Raw genomic sequence first — 19,754 nt, 5'->3', positions numbered from 1 at the left:
CAAGACGACTCTCCCTTTGAATGCGTTTGAATCTATAGGTGGTGGAGGTATGGTAAACAAAGCTTTTGAGTATTGATAATCTGTCTGGTATATTCAGACAATTGCAGTGCTTCTGGGAACAAAATAATGCTCCTATTGAAGTGGTGAAAGGTTTTGGAAGCTGAATTTGCAGCAGAATTTGATTTTAGAGCCTGTGCAGGTTCGTTTTTGCTAGTAAAACAATGTTTTTGAAAGTTTGCCAGAATCTGAACTTTAAAAAACATTATTAACATTATAAAGACTTTTGAATGGGTGAGGGACTACATTACTGATTTGGTCTTTAGATGTAAAAAACTAGACCAGGGATGACTAGTCCAGCTTGTTTTGGTTGTTTCTCTGCTCCAACACACCTGACTTTAATCAGTGGATGATTAAGAGGCCTCTGCAGAGCTCCCTAACAGATAATTCAGTCACTGAACCATTTTGAGTCTTACTCATTAGTATTGATGATCTGCAAACATCTCACCTCTGATTGGCCCACATCAGCATGACTCTTCCGCTGCCAACATTTGCTCTCCTTACTTGGGTAAAAATGCAACGCTGATGTTTTATGAATGTTAAATGGTATCTCCAAAAACAACACAATCCCAAATGTGTTCTGCCATGTCGTGGAGTTGGTAATGCTTTTAGATGAGACACTTTGCTCTCTCATAGTCGCAAAATCAGTACAGTCTTCATGTGGTCACAAGCCAAGGTGGACGGGGTCATGAATACCAATTTTCCCTGTGACGTAGAAGAGACTGGCGGAAAAGTCATTTTAACAACCACGCCCCTCCACCGCGTCTCCGCACGGCCCAAGATTTCCGCAACGTGCACCTCGGAAAATTTCTAACTACGCGGACGGACGGACGCGGAAAAACATGGCGGACTGGCAAGAACTAGTATGGCAGAGGTTCGTAAATACAGACATTTGTATGATTCAGCTCTCAGAGATCACCGTGATCAACATGTTGTTAATAATTCTTGGAGCTCGCACTGTCGGAAAAGATGAGGACGCTGTTAAAAATGCTGAAATGCCGTGTTGTAAACAGTAATTTCTACTTCTACTATGGTGTAGTGTTGGATGCATGCCGTAGAACTCCATGCTGCCCCGTTCAGTTTGGGAGAATATTGGCTCACCGCAGAGACGAGCCGCACAAACCATAAACGCTGCGAGTTGTGAAGCGCGTTCCATCCGCAAGCCGCATCACCGCGCGGAAAGTGAATGCGTCAAGCATAATCCAAGCTTAAAGCAGATAAGGGCTGAAGAAAATGTTCACATTCACCATGCTTACGCAGCTCAAAGTGACCATATTTCTACAGGAACACGTACACACAGTTTCTTTAGAACAAGACCTTTAAGAAGTAAAAACTTAATGAAAGCAAGAACAAATCATTACGTTTTGTAAACTTGCAATTGCTTTGCCTACACTGCCTAATTAGAACGTTTCCTAAGTATATGAATTGTCATTTTGCATCGCTTGCCTTTCTGCATATATATATATATATATATATATATATATATATATATATATATATGATACAGTAATCTGCACATTAATTCATAAGTCCGTGTCACACTCTTACACTCTTATATATATATATATATATATATATATATATATATATATATACATATATATGAATTATACATACATATATATACATATATATGAATTATACATACATATATATACATATATATACATATATATATATATATATATATATATATATATATATTAGGGCTGCACAATATATCGAAAAATTATCGTCATTGCGATAACAGGACGTGCGATAGGCCCATCGCAAAGCACGTCAAAAACGGCGCTAAATGTTTGGTTCAAACATTTCCATCCGTGTCATACATCAACTTTTTGTAAACCAGCTCTGTTTTTTACGCGGAAGTATTATTTGACCAATCAAATGTAGCCCTTCTGATATGCGGCCAATCAGATGGGTCCGTTCACGTAATACGCCCACCCCCTACGTAGACCCTTAGGATTGGTGGAACGCAACACCCGAACTGAGTTAGCGGCGCCGTTCCCTTGTTCGTCATGCTGGCTCAGAGCAACGAATGCACTTTGTGCTGAGGTTTCTGGAATCAGCGCTGCTTTCAAACGTGAACGTGAGTCCGCTCGGTGTTGTTAATAATTTTTACCGGGCTGACTCCGACATGTGCTGGTGAACCAACCCACCTTCATGTCGCTAGTGTTCCACCGGGTGGTGATGTTAGCGCCAGGCTCCGGTTAGCTTCCAGCTAAAAGGCTACAGCACTCTCCTCCCAGTCCCACCCTGCTAAAGAGGGCCTGGAAAAGTTCCCCCACACATCAAAGTGATTTTTCATTGATGAGCTTTTATAACCTTGTTAATCAGGATAGTTGATTTGCTGCTGCACAAAAACTGTCAGTCAGAAGCTCTGCTAGCTGGTTATCTTAGAGGAGCTAGTTCAATTAGTTAGCTTGTTACCAGAATCATAGTTTCATCATCTGAGCTGCTTTTTTAAGATCTAAACTTGTTCAATTTGGGGTTAAAACCAAATGTTTTCACATATTTTCCATGTAGTTTTTTGCCAGTTCCTCTTCTGAAAGGTAGACGATTGTTTTTCTCTTTCCCTCAGAAAATCTTAATATTCTCCTAGTTTGGCCCAGCACAGTTCACTTCCCAGTTACAGCAACAGCCTTATATCATAACCACATAAGTGGAGAGAATGCTCAGTAGCAATGAGAGAATTTGCTGTTGCATTTAAGTGATGTTAACTTTTATTTAGCATTTAAACTTATTTTCAGATTTTTTTTATTTATTCAAAAACCCTGGTACGGGATGTTTTTCTGTATTTGGAGCATCAGAAAAGGTTTTATGATGGAGGTGATGTTTTAAAGTCACTGAGAAACTGCATGCATGCAGTTTGTTGTTTTGCTGCTAATACAGTAGCAGGTGCAGCTGCATATTTTTGCAATAAAAAATGTTATGTTGTAATGGAATTCATGCATTAGTTTTTGTTTGCTTTGAACCCAGAGCAGACATCACACGCCAGACGACATCAACACTGTATTTGTTCATTAATCGTGAGTAATATCGATATCGCAATATTAAGCACTGTTATCGAATATCGCAGGTTTTCCTAATATCGTGCAGCCCTAATATATATATATATATATATATATATATATATATATATATATATATATATATATATATATATATATATATATATGTGGGTTTGTGTATTTGTGTGTAGATATAGCAAAATATATTTTGTATATGCTAGAAAAAAATGTTTTGTTGCTTTTAATTTGTTGTTCATTTGTGTTATTTTTTTTCGCCCATCTTTCTTATGTTTGTTGTATTGTAGGAGGACCCGCTCAAAAATGAGATGGCTCATCTTAAGCGGTTTTTAATCTCCTAAAACATAAGTTAATAAATAAATCAAATAAATACCTCAAGGCATGTGTGTGTGTGTGTGTGGCGTAGACAAGGAAGCGTGAAGGCATACTTTGTTGGACCAGTTTACACCTTATGGTCATTCAAATTCTGGAAGTTCCCAATATATCCTGAAAGTGAGTGAAGCTCCAACATTCCTCTTTGCTGTCTTCCATTCATTCAACAGGGACGTATGAAGTAGCTCAGGCTATCTTTGTCCTGCAGTTAGCATTACCTCCACTTAAGTTTAAATACTATAGATGTAGACGTGGGTTGGAATATGCAGGTTTAAAAAAATCAATACTTACCCCAAAATTCCACTGTCTCCGCTCCGCTCCGGCACGAACTCCGCAGCAAAAACGGTCCCGTTGTAGTCAATCAGAGCTGTTCCACTACTGCGGCCGTGCGGCGCAGTGCGCCGCCCGCCGTTCCGCCGTGCGGCAAAAATAGGATCGATTCTATTTTTGCCGGACGCCGGAGCACCTCCGCAGTCAATGGACAGGAATCACCATCGCCCAACAGGAAAGGGAGCAAGCACAACTTCCGTTTTTCACAATAAATCGATAAACAAAAGGCGTTTTTTGTTTCATATGCACAGGTTTAACAACTTTTAACAACTATCAATGGCGGCTGAAGTTTAAATGCACAAGAGTAAGCCATAAATACAGTTTCCACTATCAAAGTAGTCACACTTTGTTGATCCAAACACTGCTGATCTCTCAACACAAATGATGGGCAGATTAAACAGTTCATTTAGATGCTTCTCCCACACAACGGGTGTTTGGATCTAACTTCCGCATTTATTGCACGGACTGTATGGCAAGATCTCGAAAATCCCGCGTATGCCTGTTTGCACACCTCAGGTCTCCGCACCGGAGCGGAGCCGTTGTAGAGCGGGTACCAGTGAAAGCGGAGTTCGGAAGCGAGCGGCTGCGGAAGGCGGGGGCGGAGCGGAGGCAGTGGAATTTTGGGGTTATGACGTACAAACTTTTCTTAGAGCAAACAGTTTCTCTGTGGCCCCTACAACATCACTGATTTGCACAGGAAGAAGGTTGAAGACGGCACAGACTTTCGGTACGCTACATCAGACACCCAAAGCTGCCAATATTCAACAACAAGGTAAATCTAAGACACCTTTAAAAACAAAAAAAAACCGTACCTGTTTCACTAAAACGAGGTTATAAGAAAAGTCATGATGAAAAAAGTTGATTGCCACCTAATTCATGCATATTTCTTTTTAAATGGGCCTGTTTCATTTAGGCACACTCAGCTGTCTTTGTGTAGGAAATAACAATAAAGCGGTTTTGTCCTAATTCTAGGGTACCAACATTCATATACACATTCTGACCTGGGTTTTCTCTTTCATAAGCGTATAAAACCATTTATCTTTTAAAAGTAGACATAGAAGTGACGGGCGGTGAGGTTTAATAACTTACCTCTGTCGGCTGCCTTTAAGTGAGGATCTTCACTCATAGGACCACCTGAGGCACCGTCTTTGATCTGCAAGCACATGATCGAGGCAGAGAGGGTGAGGAAACAAGGTCAAGCATCTGAACGCTTAGCAAACATCAGGTAACACCTGCGTTATTGGACGCAACGATAGCAAAAATGCCTGTTTCTGTGCGTTTGTGAATGCAATTTTAAGAGATCATTTCAGGTCAGGTCCACGACTCTAACATCCACCTACCAGCAGACTCTGATGACACTCCAAGGTTTAGAATACAAGACATTTGTTGCTGTGCACCGGAAGCCTTTTGGGAGCTTTCAAAAGACGATTTAATGATGAAAGACAACATGCCCAGATGCTTGTGTTCTGTTTTCAAGTTCACGAGGGAAATCTGAGCAAAGCCAAAACAATTTCAGGTCTTTAATTTGCTTTTAAAGATGCCACATTTATTTTAAGATGTTAAAAGCGCACTAAGGATCCTCAACTTGTGGAGGTTGTTACGGAAGATAATCACCTCTAAGAGTAAATATTGACTGCTTTGTTGCAGCGGTAAAATACGGATATTCCTAATAACTGAATATTGATTTTTATCTGCAGCCTGGATTCTTTTTGAGCTTATAAAGTGTTTGTGTGCAGGTTTTTTTTCCAATAGTTTTGCCACATTCTCATTCTGTGTTATATAAAACACAGCCCAAGATGAGCATCACTCCTATAAGATTTATGAGGCTGAGGAGGACTAACATGACAAGAGTCCTACATATGGGAAAGAGGAAACGTGGGTCTGGTTTTGATAAGCTGTCACAAGCTGCATGCTGTCATTTTCTCCTCTATTGGAAAACAGACTGTAAACTCAACTGTGCGAGTGAGAGGTGTTTCCAAATGCAATGTGACTCACCACTTCTGAGGAGAGCAAAAACCCGCTTTAGATCACTGCAACTTTTCATGTCGTATTTGCGGCTCAACAGACTTCTGACAGACTGGACTGAACACAAATGTGAAAACTTCCTCGCAAACGAAAAACACAAAACGAAAACGATTCACCGAGTCACTCTGACAGGCATTCTAAAGTAGTAAAGTGCAAAGAAATCAGCACTTCAGAGTCATTTTGATTATGCCACGTTGGTTTGTTAGAGGACGTCAGTGTCAGAACTGTGCCTGCTTTGGCATACAAGCAACCCAGGTGAATGGAAGCAACGTGTTGCCAAAGATGCTGGAAGGGAATCTGTGCCGATTACAACACAAAAGCCAGCAGCGAGAGACTGACACAAACTCTGGCTGCACAAAATCAGGAAAAATCAGCGTGGACAGATGCTGAAATAATGCAAGGTTGGAGACTGCAAAGTAGGCAAAAAGCTAGCACAAGCGTGTCTGGTAAAAAATGCTTTATCCTAACAAAGAGATGGTGGCCCGTCTCAACATTACCTTGGACTTTCCTTTTCAACTTGATATTTATTTCCTAGGATACTTTTTTCCTTTCCTTCACTTGTAACAGAAAAAAGTGCAGATCTTTTGAACTGGAACTGTGGCGAGTGGATAACTGTATCAACATCTAAGGTGCCAAGTAACAAAGGTCAAATACTTCATGACCTTACTCAAGTAGAAATTTGGGGGTATTTATACTTCACTGCAGTAATTATCCATTAGCTTACTTTTTTAACTTCTACTCCTTCAATTTTCACACAATTATCTGTACTTCCTAGGGACGCTCCGATTCAATCGCGTGATCGAAAATCAGGCTTGATCACGTTATTTTCAAAAGGTCCAGAATCGAGTGAAAAAGATTGGAAATAAAGGAATAACCATGACTTTATAAATTCACCCTGAGCTAAATATTTTCTAACATAATAACAGCTTCGTATTAAAGCTAGCATGTTGCCTAAGGAGGGCAGAAATGTCCTTTGGACGTATTTTAAATGCTACAGCAAAGGCAGAGCAACAGCCTCTTGTGTAAACCAGGTATTTCACATGACTGCAAAAAAGCTTGAATTGTTACTTCGATATCTACAGATGTCTTTTCAAATCCTGGCTCTCAAAAGTATGGGCTTGGGCACGTTAAACACAGGTCTTAAGACTATGGTGGGCACTTAATGCACTGTGATTTATTATCGTGATTCTTCAGTTAAGCAATGTTGATTATATATTTCTTCATCAAGTTGACGCAGTGATAGCTAGATCTTGTTGTATTGTTGTTGTGTCCCATTTTTTTGTCCTTTTGCTTTTTTTTGTCTTTTTCTGCAGGTCTAGAAGCAGACTCTTGTTCATTATTGTTTATTTTTGTGGGACCCCCCCCCCCCCCCCCACACACACACACACACACACCTTTTCTTTCCCTTTCTCTTTCACCTCTGTCTCCGTGTCTGGTCGGAATTACCAAGCATTCAACAACAATAACAATAAAGTTTTAAGCATCAGGCGTGACATTACAAGCAAATGCTTTGATCCTCCACCTGAGAGTAAATCTGTAAGGCTTGTCACCAGCATTCAGACATCAATTCTGCTTGCTTCACAGCCAGACAGGACACGGTAAAAAAAAAAAAAATCCTGGCATCTATACTTCTACCTGAGTAATAAATGTCAATACTTTTGACACCTCAGGTAAATACTAATCCGAATGACCTGTTTGGAGAATCAGGATGGAATAAAGTCCTCTATTTTAGGATAAATCACCCCTCTAAAAGAACTCAAATATCAAAAATGTTTAAGTTGCTCAAGAAAAATCAACGTGGCTGATTTTTTTAAACTACATTCATTTTGCATTAGATAATAGAGGATGCACTTAGGTGATGTTATGAGGATTGTGTTACATGCAAAACGTGTTCCAACATGAACAGTCTTCAGTATAAATATCCATTGATGTTGTAAATAGCTGCTTTATTTTAATGTACCAGAGTCCAAAAGGTTGATGTTTTCCGTCTTGGTGTTAGTTACATTTTTTGCTCACATTCTCCAAAGTGAGATTATTTGGCTAGATGTATACAGCAGGCAAGGCACCAATTAGTTACTGCACACCTGGACTAGTTCAGTCCTATTCGGCATGATCCAGGGTATTCTAGCTAGGTTGCAACTCCTGCAAAACACAGCAGTCAAATCCTTAGAGGCTGCCCGTTGCTTTTAGAAGTTTTTTTTTTACAATTATTTTATTGTTTTACAATACATAACAGCCCCTTATTTCAAGTGTCACTTTTCAGCAAAGCTCCTAAAAACGCTTTTTTTTATCTTAACCTCTGACGTAACGATGGGAGTTATAAGCTAGTCCTGCCTGAAGCTCAGTGTGGAGAGCAAGTTGTTTTCTGGTAGGGTTTTCACGCCAAATGACATCTAGGTTTCCAAATGGGCCGACTGTGTTTTATGAGAATAAAAAATAAACAATGTTGAGCGTCATGACAGTTTTTGGTAGAACACCTTCAGCCAGACAACAGGCATTTTTAAAGGAAGCATCACTTCATGTGCAGTCCTCTATATTTTCATGTCCATTTCCGTTCTGCTTTGTCTCTGTGAACGAGGAACCAGCAGAGTAGAGCGGCAGCAGCCAAACCCGGAACTCAGAAATCAGCCAACATGAGACAACAGAGGCTTGCTCTTGAAAAACCCGTCTGCCTTTGAAGGATCTTTCTTCTCCATTCCCCACAGCTGCCAGAGTCTGAGTAACCGCTTAGACGTACAATGGGCTCACCGCGGGTATTTGTCCATCGAGAGCTGGTTCCAGGAAATGAAAAGAGGGACGCGTGTACCCAGGAAGTGGCCAATTAAATGAAAAGCAGATATTTCTGAATTTATAATCAAACAGACTTCATTTCTGTTCCCCGACCACCAATCCTTGCCAACCCATCTTCCCAGGTGACTTACTTAAGAGACTTATCTTATAAATACAGCCCTAATCAACATAAATGACTAAAACCTCGGAGGGAGTTGAGGGCGATACACATTTACATCAGAGGAAATGATGCAATTTAAACTGCTGCTGACTTAAGGTTCAAAATACAAAGAATTTCCAACTTATGTAACACTTCCAGAGCTTTTTAGTTGTTGTTGTTTTGTTGCTCAGTTTGGCAGACCTACATTCACGACAGCCAAGTAGGAGAAACACAGCTTCCTGTGTGAATGTTTTGCCGAATTCCCACAACAGAATGCTCAGTTGGTGTGTCAGATTCTACAGAAATGTCTCCATATTCAATGTGTCACATGCTTTTTTATGTCCAATTGCATGTGCTTGTTCCCAGCACCTCTGGACATCCGTCTGGTTAACCCGTCGTATTGCATATGTTTATTGCTCAACACTCCTCCTCCTGTTTTAGACTGGATGCAAATGTCCTATAAAAGGCAACAGTGATTGATTTTAACAGCCCCGGCAAGCTCTGTGAGCCACAGTCTGTTTTGCAGCTGGTAGGTAAGTCTGGCCGAGGAGAAGCGTGGTGACATACGAGCCGCAAAAGTTTCACCCCTGTCCAAACTTTGATGGATATCCTGCAGTCACGAAACTCTATATAACAGATTGCACAGCCGGTATGGTCGCAACTCCCAGAACTCGGCCTGATTTACGAGAAAGCTCCCCCAGACGTTTGATGCACTAGCTCCTGCTGTATCAAAGTCAAACCTGGGTTTTATGTTCAATTCCTGTTTATGATGTAGGCAAATGGTAAATTAGAGGAGCTCAATAGAAAGTTCAGAGTGTCTCCTCTGCCTGGCGGCATTGTTGCTAACATGCTGAGCATGACGGTGACATTTTCATAATCCTTTCCTAAGTTGAACGCCTGGACCGGAGTGCAGAGAGGAGGGTTGATGTTGACCCTGTAAAGGTCTAACTGTCCAGTCCTAATACATTTAATGGTGAAAAGTCTACTGTTGTTCCTGCCGGGGAGGGTGCTTATGAGACTTGTATGAACTGATTAAATGGATAAAGCAAAGAGGAACTGGTAAGCTCAACGGAGAAAAGTGAAATCTGAAAGTAGTTGGTATGAGTAACAGGATTTACACAAATCCATCCAGTTTCATTATTATCAAGATTAGGTTGAAGAGGCAAAAGGGCCAGGAGGAAAATTCAGACATCCCTATTTTCAGCAACACTCTCCAGCTCTTCCTGGGGGATCCCAACATTTTCCTAAAGCTGGGCGTACACTGTGAGACGTTTTCACTTGCAGCATTCAGCTCGATCTCAAACTGTATGACTTCCTCACAGAGCAAAGTTCTCGTCCTGTACGAAACGATGCTTGGATGCGACCTGACTGATAACGCTGTATGTGTGGTAGCAACACGGAGTTAAAAATATGCTAAACATACTCATTTTAACACGTGTCGAACTTTTGAGTCAGAAAACCCGGAGACGGTTGTGTTGTTATTGGTTTCTTTTTTTCCTCAACCTTTATTTGCAAAAAACGAACAAATATAAATGTTCCAATATCCGAATAAAATCACCAAACATAACAATTCCACTCAAAACCCTTGAATGAAAAGGATCAGATAGAAGCATACATCTTATGAAGCTATGCCCCTAGTTTACAATAATAAACAGTAATCAGATACATTCTTAACAAGGAACCTTCAACAAACACAACAATTGGACTCTGTCTGCAAATCAAACATACCACAACATAATGAATATTCTCATCAACCTACCAAATATACTTTACCTCCATTACAACCGAATCTGTCTTGTCAAGAAGGAAAAAGATAAATCTCAAAACTCCCTCAAAGTTCACGGCTAGATGTATTATGTATTTATCATTTTACCCTTAATGTACATAATATGTGCTTACCATGTGAGATTTTCATCAAACATACATCAACAATCCCATTCCATCCATTTTCAACGACAATGGCGCCTCATTAAAGGGATGATGTGTAGTTTTTACCATTAGTCTCTAGCAATGTTGTTGAAAATAAATAAAATGATTGGATATATGACTTATGGAAGTTATGTCACCGTGTTCAAAAACACATGATTTTTAATAACAAAACTGCTATTCTTCGTCCGGCTCTTGGAGAGTTCAGACGCTTTTTTCCTTCTCTCCTCCCTATCTTATCCCCAGGCTCTTTGTCTGTCATTGGGTGTACGGTGCTTCTGCATTTTTTCTGGAAACTGGAAATTACTAAAAATGGACCTGGTCAGTTGGTCTCTCAACGCAATTGACAAAATTTTTTCAACGATGAGGACAGGAGAAGGGGCTCCCGGGTGCCCCTCTGGGACAGATCCAGCTGGGCATTTCGTGGACTCCTAGAAACAGTGGAACCTGATCTGCCTCTCTCAACTGTCTGTAGAGGATTCTGAAGATGTCTGGATACTCGTGGTGTTGGTGTCAGGTTTCGTGCTGTTTGGCCTGAGCGGTTACCTGGCTTACCGGAAAATTAATGAGCTGTCGAGGAATATTGGCTCATTCCCGGAGCTCAGGGATGGATTACACCGTGCTGTGAATGCACAAACTCATATAATTGTTGAGATGAGTCGTAAGCTGGAACTTTGGCTGAGATTCAGACTCTGGCACAGAAGGTTGATTCGATCAAGGATAGAGTTGATGGGTCAGCACGGTTGGGAAAAGATTAATTTATGCCATTATTGGATTCAGAGGGGTTGGAGACCAACAGAACTTTAAGACAGAGAGGACATTATCTCTGTCTGGCCCCAAAACAAGTTCTTATCTGAATCTGGTGCCCTTGAGCCTGTGAGGCTGAAGTGATTACTCCCCCTCAGAAGAAATGTGGAATGCTGCCGTCGCCATGGTAACTCTGTTTTCCCATCCCAGCCTGGGCGGGACTGTGACCAGTGAAGGCCGTTGAATCGTTTCCAGGAGTCACTGTGCTTTCTAACTCAATTACCTCCCTCCCCTGTCCAAACGGAGGTGACGAGCGCTGCTGATTGTGGCTGCATGCACTGATGTGTGGAGAGTCCCCAACCCTACCTCCCCACCTAGTGGACACTTATGTTGTGTAATGTCTGACGTCTGTTGCATTTCTGTCTGAGGTGTTTTTTGCATAGCAAAGCTGCCCTCCCTGTGGAGGGTAAATCTGAAGTGCCTTTTTTTCCTCCACCTGACGCAATCCTCATATAAACCCTCTGATCTCTATTAAGGTAGCGCGACTCGGGTTGCGAATGACCACAGTTACCAATTCTTGTCATGTGTCTACGTCTATGTATGTCTGTCTGTCTGATCTCAGAAATGTGTGTACTGAAACTCTAATTTCCCTCTGGGATTAAAAAATATATTTGAATTTGAATTGAATTGAACTCTTTCCAAAACCTATGTGAAAGAAACAGAATTGAAAAATAGCTGCAATATACGTCATCAGCAGGCGCAGGACGCCGAGAAGATCCAGAAACGACAGCGTCAGAAAACTACAATCAGCACTGATTGATTGCCAACATTATATTACAGTAAAACTATCACTTTCATGGATTTCTAAAAAAAAATCATACAGAACTCCTGACAGTGGGAAAACTCTGGATAGTTGCTTTGAGTATATGTTTATGTATAAAGCGTATCTATCTCCTTTAATCACAACTCTTCTTACGGTGCCATTCATGTGGTTTAGCAGCATGGTTGTACTAATTAACAGCAGAACTACACCAAGTAAGAGCATGCTGTTGTCACGTAATGTAAATGATTCTCAACATATGGAATCAAACTCATTAATCTGTATCATCTCGTGATTAAAGTCACATTAGATCGTGGCGGTTTTTGCTGCCTGTGTATCTTTAATGAATCAGATTGCAAGCAGTGTCTCAAGATAGGCATCTTATCAGTCACAGACCAGACAAGGCACACCCCTGCTCCACGCAAGAGAAATTGCTGGTAAGGCTGCAATCTCTAAAAAGAATAATGGTCATAAAACGAGACCATAAGACCAAGCAGCATCATTTTTCACCAAAACTGAAAGTACTAATGACAAGTGATTAATCATGCAGAGAAACAGCCTGTTGACAACTGCAAGCTTTTTATCAACAACAACAAAAAATTTTGTGTTTTGCTTTCCATTCTGTTCAACTTGGCTGTGTTTGAGATTAGATCAAGGCAGCACACACGGTGTGTGGTGGTGGGAGTGTGTGTATGCACACCCGAGAGACGGCGTGTGTCCTCTGCAAGAGGTAAAATAATGACAGGCGAGAAAGGATGGAGGGTGACGCTGTGACAAGGAAAGCGCCACATATCTTAGGCCTCGGGCTGGGCAGCTGTGAAAAATCTCTCCCTTATCCCCTCCTCCACCACCACCGCCACAGCCTTCCCTTTTCCTTGGTTTTCTCCACCGCTCTCCACCACCCCACCCCATCCTCCTGATCTTCTGCGACGCTGTTCAGACAGAGGACAAAGATGCCCTGGGTAGTTTTCCTCCTCCGATCCCATACGCAGCTGCTGGCACTTCTGTATCTCAAGCTCGCAGCCAGGCAAGTGACAGAGTGAGACATGGTGGTTTTAGGGAGTTAAGTCTTTTGATTAATTTAAAATGCTCTTCCAACAAAGTCTTTTCTTCGAGCAAGAGAAACTGTTCCTGTCTATTATGACAGGCTCCAACGTATCCTTTGATAGTAGCTGAACCTGTTTAAAGGAAGAGATTAAAAATAGCATTTACAGCTAAACTCTGAGGATATTTGCTTTGTGTTTTAGACATGTTGGAGTCTAACCTTTAAAAACCTAGAATACCCTTTTAAAAAAGGGTTCTTGCAGAAAAACACGTTCAAAAAACCCAAGGCTTTCTGAAAAACTTGACAGATCTATCAACATTCTAAAACCTACATCTCTGCCTCTGACGCAGACAAAAACACAAATAAAAAGACTATTTCTGACAGCCTAAACTTTGCCTTTTGTTATGAATCGTAGCATTGCTCTTATTGTTCTTTATTAGACAGAACCACAAACCATGCATTCGCTCTAAGTAGATTGAAAGGATGTAAACTAATCAAAAAGCTCCTTCCTTCTGTGGTTTTCTGTCAGTTTCTTTGTTTATTCTGATGTGTGAGGGAGAGAAAACCACAGCTTTTCCATGTTCAGTGAAAAAAAAAATGAAATTCAACAGAACACACACATTCAAAAACATCTATTTTAGATATCACTGGAAGCTACTTTTCCCTGCCTCTGAATTCCAGAGAAAGAGCCTATTATGGCAGCTTAGTTTTAAAAAGTGATTGCATTTCTCTTCATTTATGCACGCAAAGAGTACAGCAACCAGCATAGAGGAAAAATGGCAGCTTGTGTGACGCTCGTCACACTTTCAGGTCGGGCCAGTTGGCTTCTACGATGTGCGACAGCGGTGAGATCCATGCAGAGCAGTGACAAGAAACTACAGAAGTGTGTGTGTGTGTGTGGGGGGGGGGGGGGGGGGGGGGGCACGGCAGCCAAGGACTACCACTTCAACATCAAACGAATGTTGTCACAACAGAGCCACCCTTTTAGCTGTGACACCATTCAGCTGTTCGTCACACGCAGCAAGGCGAGGCATACAGTCGAGCAAAAGCACAATGTTTATTAAATGGAAGAGCATGGAGGGAGATGTGAGGCAGCAAAGTGCGGTGTTGTCAAACGTTCATAAATAGCATGGGAAGACTGCCTTTTCTCACCCCTCCATGAAATTGAATGTTGGGGAGGGAAATGAAGTGTGGCTTCCAATGACTGTAAAAACACCCACTGAAGCATGGGCTCGAAGAATATGGCACTGAAAGGTTCGAAGTTTAGGAAAAAACAAAAGACTAAATGTAATTATCTAAAGGGATATTTAGCAAATTTTTCATTTTTTTTAAATCATTTGCTTGAACCAGTATGTGCTAAAACGACCTTTTACAGGGTTAATGAAATGTCACTTAGATCCCCACTGCCCTCTGTGGCCAGAATATTGCAACTTCAGAGTGCCGATCCAGTCTTTTTGATGTAGAAAAAATTGAGCTGACATACCTGGCGCTGCAGCCTGCTTCCAACACATTTCCTGCATGTTTTAGATCATGAACACAGCTGATTTGTTTAATTTTGTAAGTGAGTAGAGATGCTCCGATCTGATCACGTGTTTTTGAAAGGATCGGAATCGGGAGGAATAAATCGGGTTTAACCTTTTAAAACAGCAAACATGACTTCTTTAATTCATCCTGAGATAGAGATTTTCAAATTGAATTAAAATGGCTTAGTTTTTATTTCAATAATTCCCTCTACATTAATAATATTTGTTTCTTGTATGAAAACAACACAATAATGTCACACAATTTCCAGCAGGCAAGGACTCAAGACACCAAGTGCCGTTGTTAGCAAGCCTGCTAACGCTGAGATAATGTGTCTCCTCAAGAGAACTACAATATCTGCAGCTTGGAGATTTTTTAAACTTGACTGCAAAAGCAGAGCTACAGACACTTCTAATGTGTGCAAACTGGGTGTTCAATGTGCTGGACACAGCTCCATGATTTGCTGCCTTCAAACACGCTACTTTCGCTGTTGGCTTTTTCCTTCGGGCATCAACAAAGCAAATCACTGGTCTCCATTAATCCCCAGTTCACCTCTAACAGTCACAGTTCACATTGAAGTCAGACAAAAACACGAAGCTAGCTGACAGAGAAAGTTACGCTAATGAACAAATACAAGTTGCCAACACACTGCAAAACATCAGGTTTTCTAGTTCTCATGTAGCACGGAGCTGCACGCTGGAGCTACAGTTGTTATGCAAAGACAGGTTACCCTGCATGCTGAAGAATCAACCTGCCTGCTGCATCACGGGAACACGAATTGCTCACATATTGAGGAAGTAAACAACTTTAAATAAGAGCAACACTGCTACTTTAAAGTATATTTACAGTATAAACAAGTTTTTAATTGCTGTACTTCCTAAAAAAAAAGAATGAAACTTAAAGGGCAATGTGGTTTTTTTCCTTATTTTAATGCTTTCTTGATTTTGTTTCTCCTTCTTTTCTTATTTTAATGCTTTGCTAAAAAAATTTTTTTTATTTTTTAATTTAATGCTTTTCTGAAAAGTATCGGATCAGGACTCAGTATCAGCAGATACTCAAAACCAAATGACTCGGAATGGGATCGGGAGCAAAAAACGTGAACGGAACATCCCTATAAGTAAGTACATTTTATTTATATAGCACTCAGAAAATAACAAAGTGCTTCACATAGAATTTAGAGACTAAGAAATTTAGAAAAAAAAAGAATTAACGAAGTTATAACAGGTTTATTTTTGAAATAAAGAATGTTCATAAAATGTCTTGCATAAACCTCAGACATCCAGGAGGGGCTTGGAATAGAGCCGCTGCAAGTGTCGACGGGTGAGAGGTTGATCTATGCGAACTTTCCTAATTGTGATGTCACAATAAGGGACATTTTGAAACTGCTAATAGAAGCATATGATTCCTGAAACCAAACATTGAAAGAAAATGGATGGCAGGTTCTTATTTGTGTTTGGAGTGTTAATGGAGGCAATATGGCTTCAAGAAGTGATGCAAAAATGAAGTTTGCATTAAAGTAAAATGTGAGCCTATGACACAAAAGGCTTGCGATAGTTTAAATGTATCCCTCTATGAGATTGCTTCTTACAAGTAAATGGAAAATCTAAGTGAATTAAAACATATCAAACCTTTTATACTGAACCAGATGACTGCATTTATAAGATGATGGTATGCGATTTTGTGGCTAAGGTTTTGAAAATGAAACATATCATTTAAAAAGATTAGTTAACATGCAAAAATAATAAATCAAAGGGAAACTAAAGGTGTCACACTTTTTTGAACTCATCTGCACTCTAAATGCAAAAATAACATAACATCCCCAAGTTGAAACGTCTTGTACAATGAAGGAAAACGACAATGAATGAGCCGACCTTTTGAACTTTATCCTGATACAAGAAGCATTCAGATATTTTATTAATAGCTATAAATTATGGGTAGCTGTGAATTGTAGTTTCTAAATCACACAAAACAGTTATAATAAAAACTTACAATTCAAAAAATAGTCCTAAAAATTTGACCCTTTTGTTTATTTAAAGAAAACTTTCCTTTGTTTCTTTATTTTAAAGTACATTTTGTAAAGGAATGTGTTGTTAGTAGTCATTCTTTACTCTATTTTGAATTATGGGGGTCATTTGGTGTTTAATGGCTCTTAATGGCGGTCCCAGTTTTGGGAACCAGTGCTCTAAATCACTGTTTTAATGTTGGATTCAACCTAAAAATGCATTAAATGTGTGATCATTTAAAAAGCCTCTTTGGTTGAGAGTCTTAAAATGTAAGTTAATTGTATAAAATGGGTTTTGTTGACCTCATAGCTGAACTTGTATCAGCCTTCGTGTGAACTACTCTTTTGGACTCAACGGTGTAACGTCCAGCAATGGTCAGTTTTTAGGTACAGTTTGACCATTCAACATCTGGTCAAAAAGGAGGCACAAGACTGCATGTGTCCCCTTTAAATTGGCCTGCCTTCATCCCATCAGCTGGAGCTCAGAGTCTCTGCAGCTCTGAACACAGATAACGTAATGTAAACAATAACATTCTCTCCTCAAGGTCCAATCTTTCAGGTCTTCATGTCTCCATATAAGGAACACTCCAGCTCAGATCAGTTGCTAATTCAACGAATGATTTCCTAAATCAGATATGAACTTCTACAACTTATAAGCTAGATAATCATTAAATAAACGTTTGTTTATTGCTATTTATAATAATTATAATATAATGAAATGCTTCATTAATCTGTGCTCAATGATTGAAGTGTGAAATGAATGTTATGATTACAGTGATTGAAATATGTTTCAGCATTTTGAAAGGTCATAACCATTTGCATTCACACAAAAACAAATAAGGTTAAGTTAAACTCTGACACATAAATAGTCTTTTACCCCAGTCAGAGCCTCCGCATCAAAGACGGCGTGTTTCTGAGTTTCTTGGTAGCATTTCTCAAACCTGTCAACCTTTGGTTGGCTACACAAATCATAACATGAGAACATCAAGACTGGATCACTTTCGGGTGATCTCTCAGTTCTAGAGAAAGCTTCAGACCGGCCACCTGAAGCAACCCTCTTTAACCATCAAAGCTTTTGACACGTCGTCAAAATCTTTTTGCACCTGCGAAGCTGATACCGCAACAGTTCCTGCAGAACAAGCTGATATTGTTTAGACTCCTTAAGAGTCCCAGACACGCAGTACCATCCGACTGTGGTGACCTGGAGACAACTCTAAGACCGGTTTAGTAGGGCCGCAGTTTCTTCTACGGACCTCGGTGCCTGGAAGACCGAGGACTTCGACATTCCGGATCTACCAAGAGGGTCTCCGAGAACGGGTGAAGTAGACATGACAGATTGCGTCTGATCTGTTATGATAACAACCAACTTCATAGCTTAACGCAAACCAAATTCTTTTACATCCAGAACTCAGCTCTCCTACATAAGGAAGTTCTGACTAACATTGCATCGACACATCATACATCACATTTAGTTCCATCCATCACAGTAAATGCTTAGTTAACTTGTCATGTTTTAACTGTTAGTAAAATAAATTCTTACTTTTATAAACCTGACTCTTTTCTGAATCAAAACGAAGTGTGTACAATACCCTGATAAAGCAAGAATCCTAGAATCTTTTGATTAAACACACAAAGACCAAGCAGGGTTGATATTCTATATTTATATAGAGTATCACATCTTATTGGTCATAAGTAGAGGTAATATATATTGAGCTCTTAAAGCACTCAATTTAGCAAACCCTACAACGGGCATAAATGGAAAAAGGTCCTTAGACTATACATGAATTAAAATGGACTTTTCTTGCTTATACTTAACAAATAACAATTAAAAAACAGTCAAAGAGAAACAACTATTGCCTTAAAATCGCAAAAGCTAAATTCTGGGATGTGGCCATGAAATAACTAAATGACCGGCAGCGAGCCACATTTTCCCTCAAATGGATAAACAACTCAGCTTCTTCTGAGAAAAAGTAAACAATTGAAGACCTATCCTTTCTTGAATTTATTTCGCCCACTACCTTTCATGCCATAATTTTAAAGAGAGATCATTTATTGTTGCACCATGATTGAGAAAAAGGATGGTCCCCAAAAACCTGTTTGAACTTAGACCATGTAAAAGTCCCATTAGTCATCACACATTTGTGAAATCACATCTTCCCATTTCACCCATCCCTGTGGGGAGCGGTGAGCCACAGCAGTGGCTATGCTTGTGAATTATTTGGTGATTTAACCCCCCAACCCCTTAATGCTGAGTGTCAAGCAGGGGGGCATTAGGTCCCATTTTTAAAGTCTTTGGTATGACCCAACTGGATTTGAACCTTGATCTCCCAGTCTCAGGGCGGACACTCTATCATTAGGCCACTGAGAAGGAACAATGTAGTTGTGAATGTGAATTGGTCTTTGTTACTGTCGCACCAATCACCAACCAAAAGTTGTACATTTAAAAATATTCACCAGGAGTTTCATCACAATTTATCCAGTGGTTCATAGGATTTCTTCTTGACGATAGTCATTTAAGACATCTCACATGGGACTGCATCGTCACTTTAAACTATAACCCAACCCAAATAAAAACATCTACGTTAATATAAGAAGTTTCAGCCGGATGCTGTAAGTGAATATTTTATTAATTCAGTGTTATAAATGCTGCAGTCTGTTAAAAAACTGGCCTTATTCATAAGTTGACATTTTGACTAACAGCGTCAGATGGACGGGCAAAAGTTCTGTGGTCAAACGAAAAGTTAAAGGAGGCTCTAAATGAACAGCAGCCAGACTCTCGGGTCTGTGACAGAAGGGAAACAGGGCGCAAAAGAGGAGTAGGACCGTCAGGAAGACAAACCAAACAGAAAGGCTGTCTTGTGGCAGATGCCAGGGAGTGGGCCTGTCAGTCGTCATCGCGTGCCACTTTCCTCGCTCGACACGGTGAAACTGAGGCAATGTACCCTATGAAA

General features: G+C 40.2%; 1 protein-coding gene across 2 annotated transcripts in view; it reads right to left on the bottom strand.

Annotated features, from left to right (window-relative positions):
- LOC107377414 (glucosidase 2 subunit beta) overlaps positions 1 to 19,754 on the bottom strand; it is a 262,809-nt gene that overhangs the window by 120,582 nt on the left and 122,473 nt on the right. For both annotated transcript variants that reach the window (XM_015946971.3, XM_015946972.3), the window contains one exon: positions 4,878 to 4,941. In XM_015946971.3, the coding sequence (XP_015802457.3) occupies positions 4,878 to 4,941 (64 nt within the window). The remainder of the gene's footprint in view (positions 1 to 4,877; positions 4,942 to 19,754) is intronic.

This window comes from Nothobranchius furzeri, chromosome 2, assembly GCF_043380555.1.
Source record: "Nothobranchius furzeri strain GRZ-AD chromosome 2, NfurGRZ-RIMD1, whole genome shotgun sequence".
NCBI lineage: Eukaryota > Metazoa > Chordata > Actinopteri > Cyprinodontiformes > Nothobranchiidae > Nothobranchius > Nothobranchius furzeri.
This window is presented reverse-complemented; position numbering and strand designations above follow the sequence as displayed.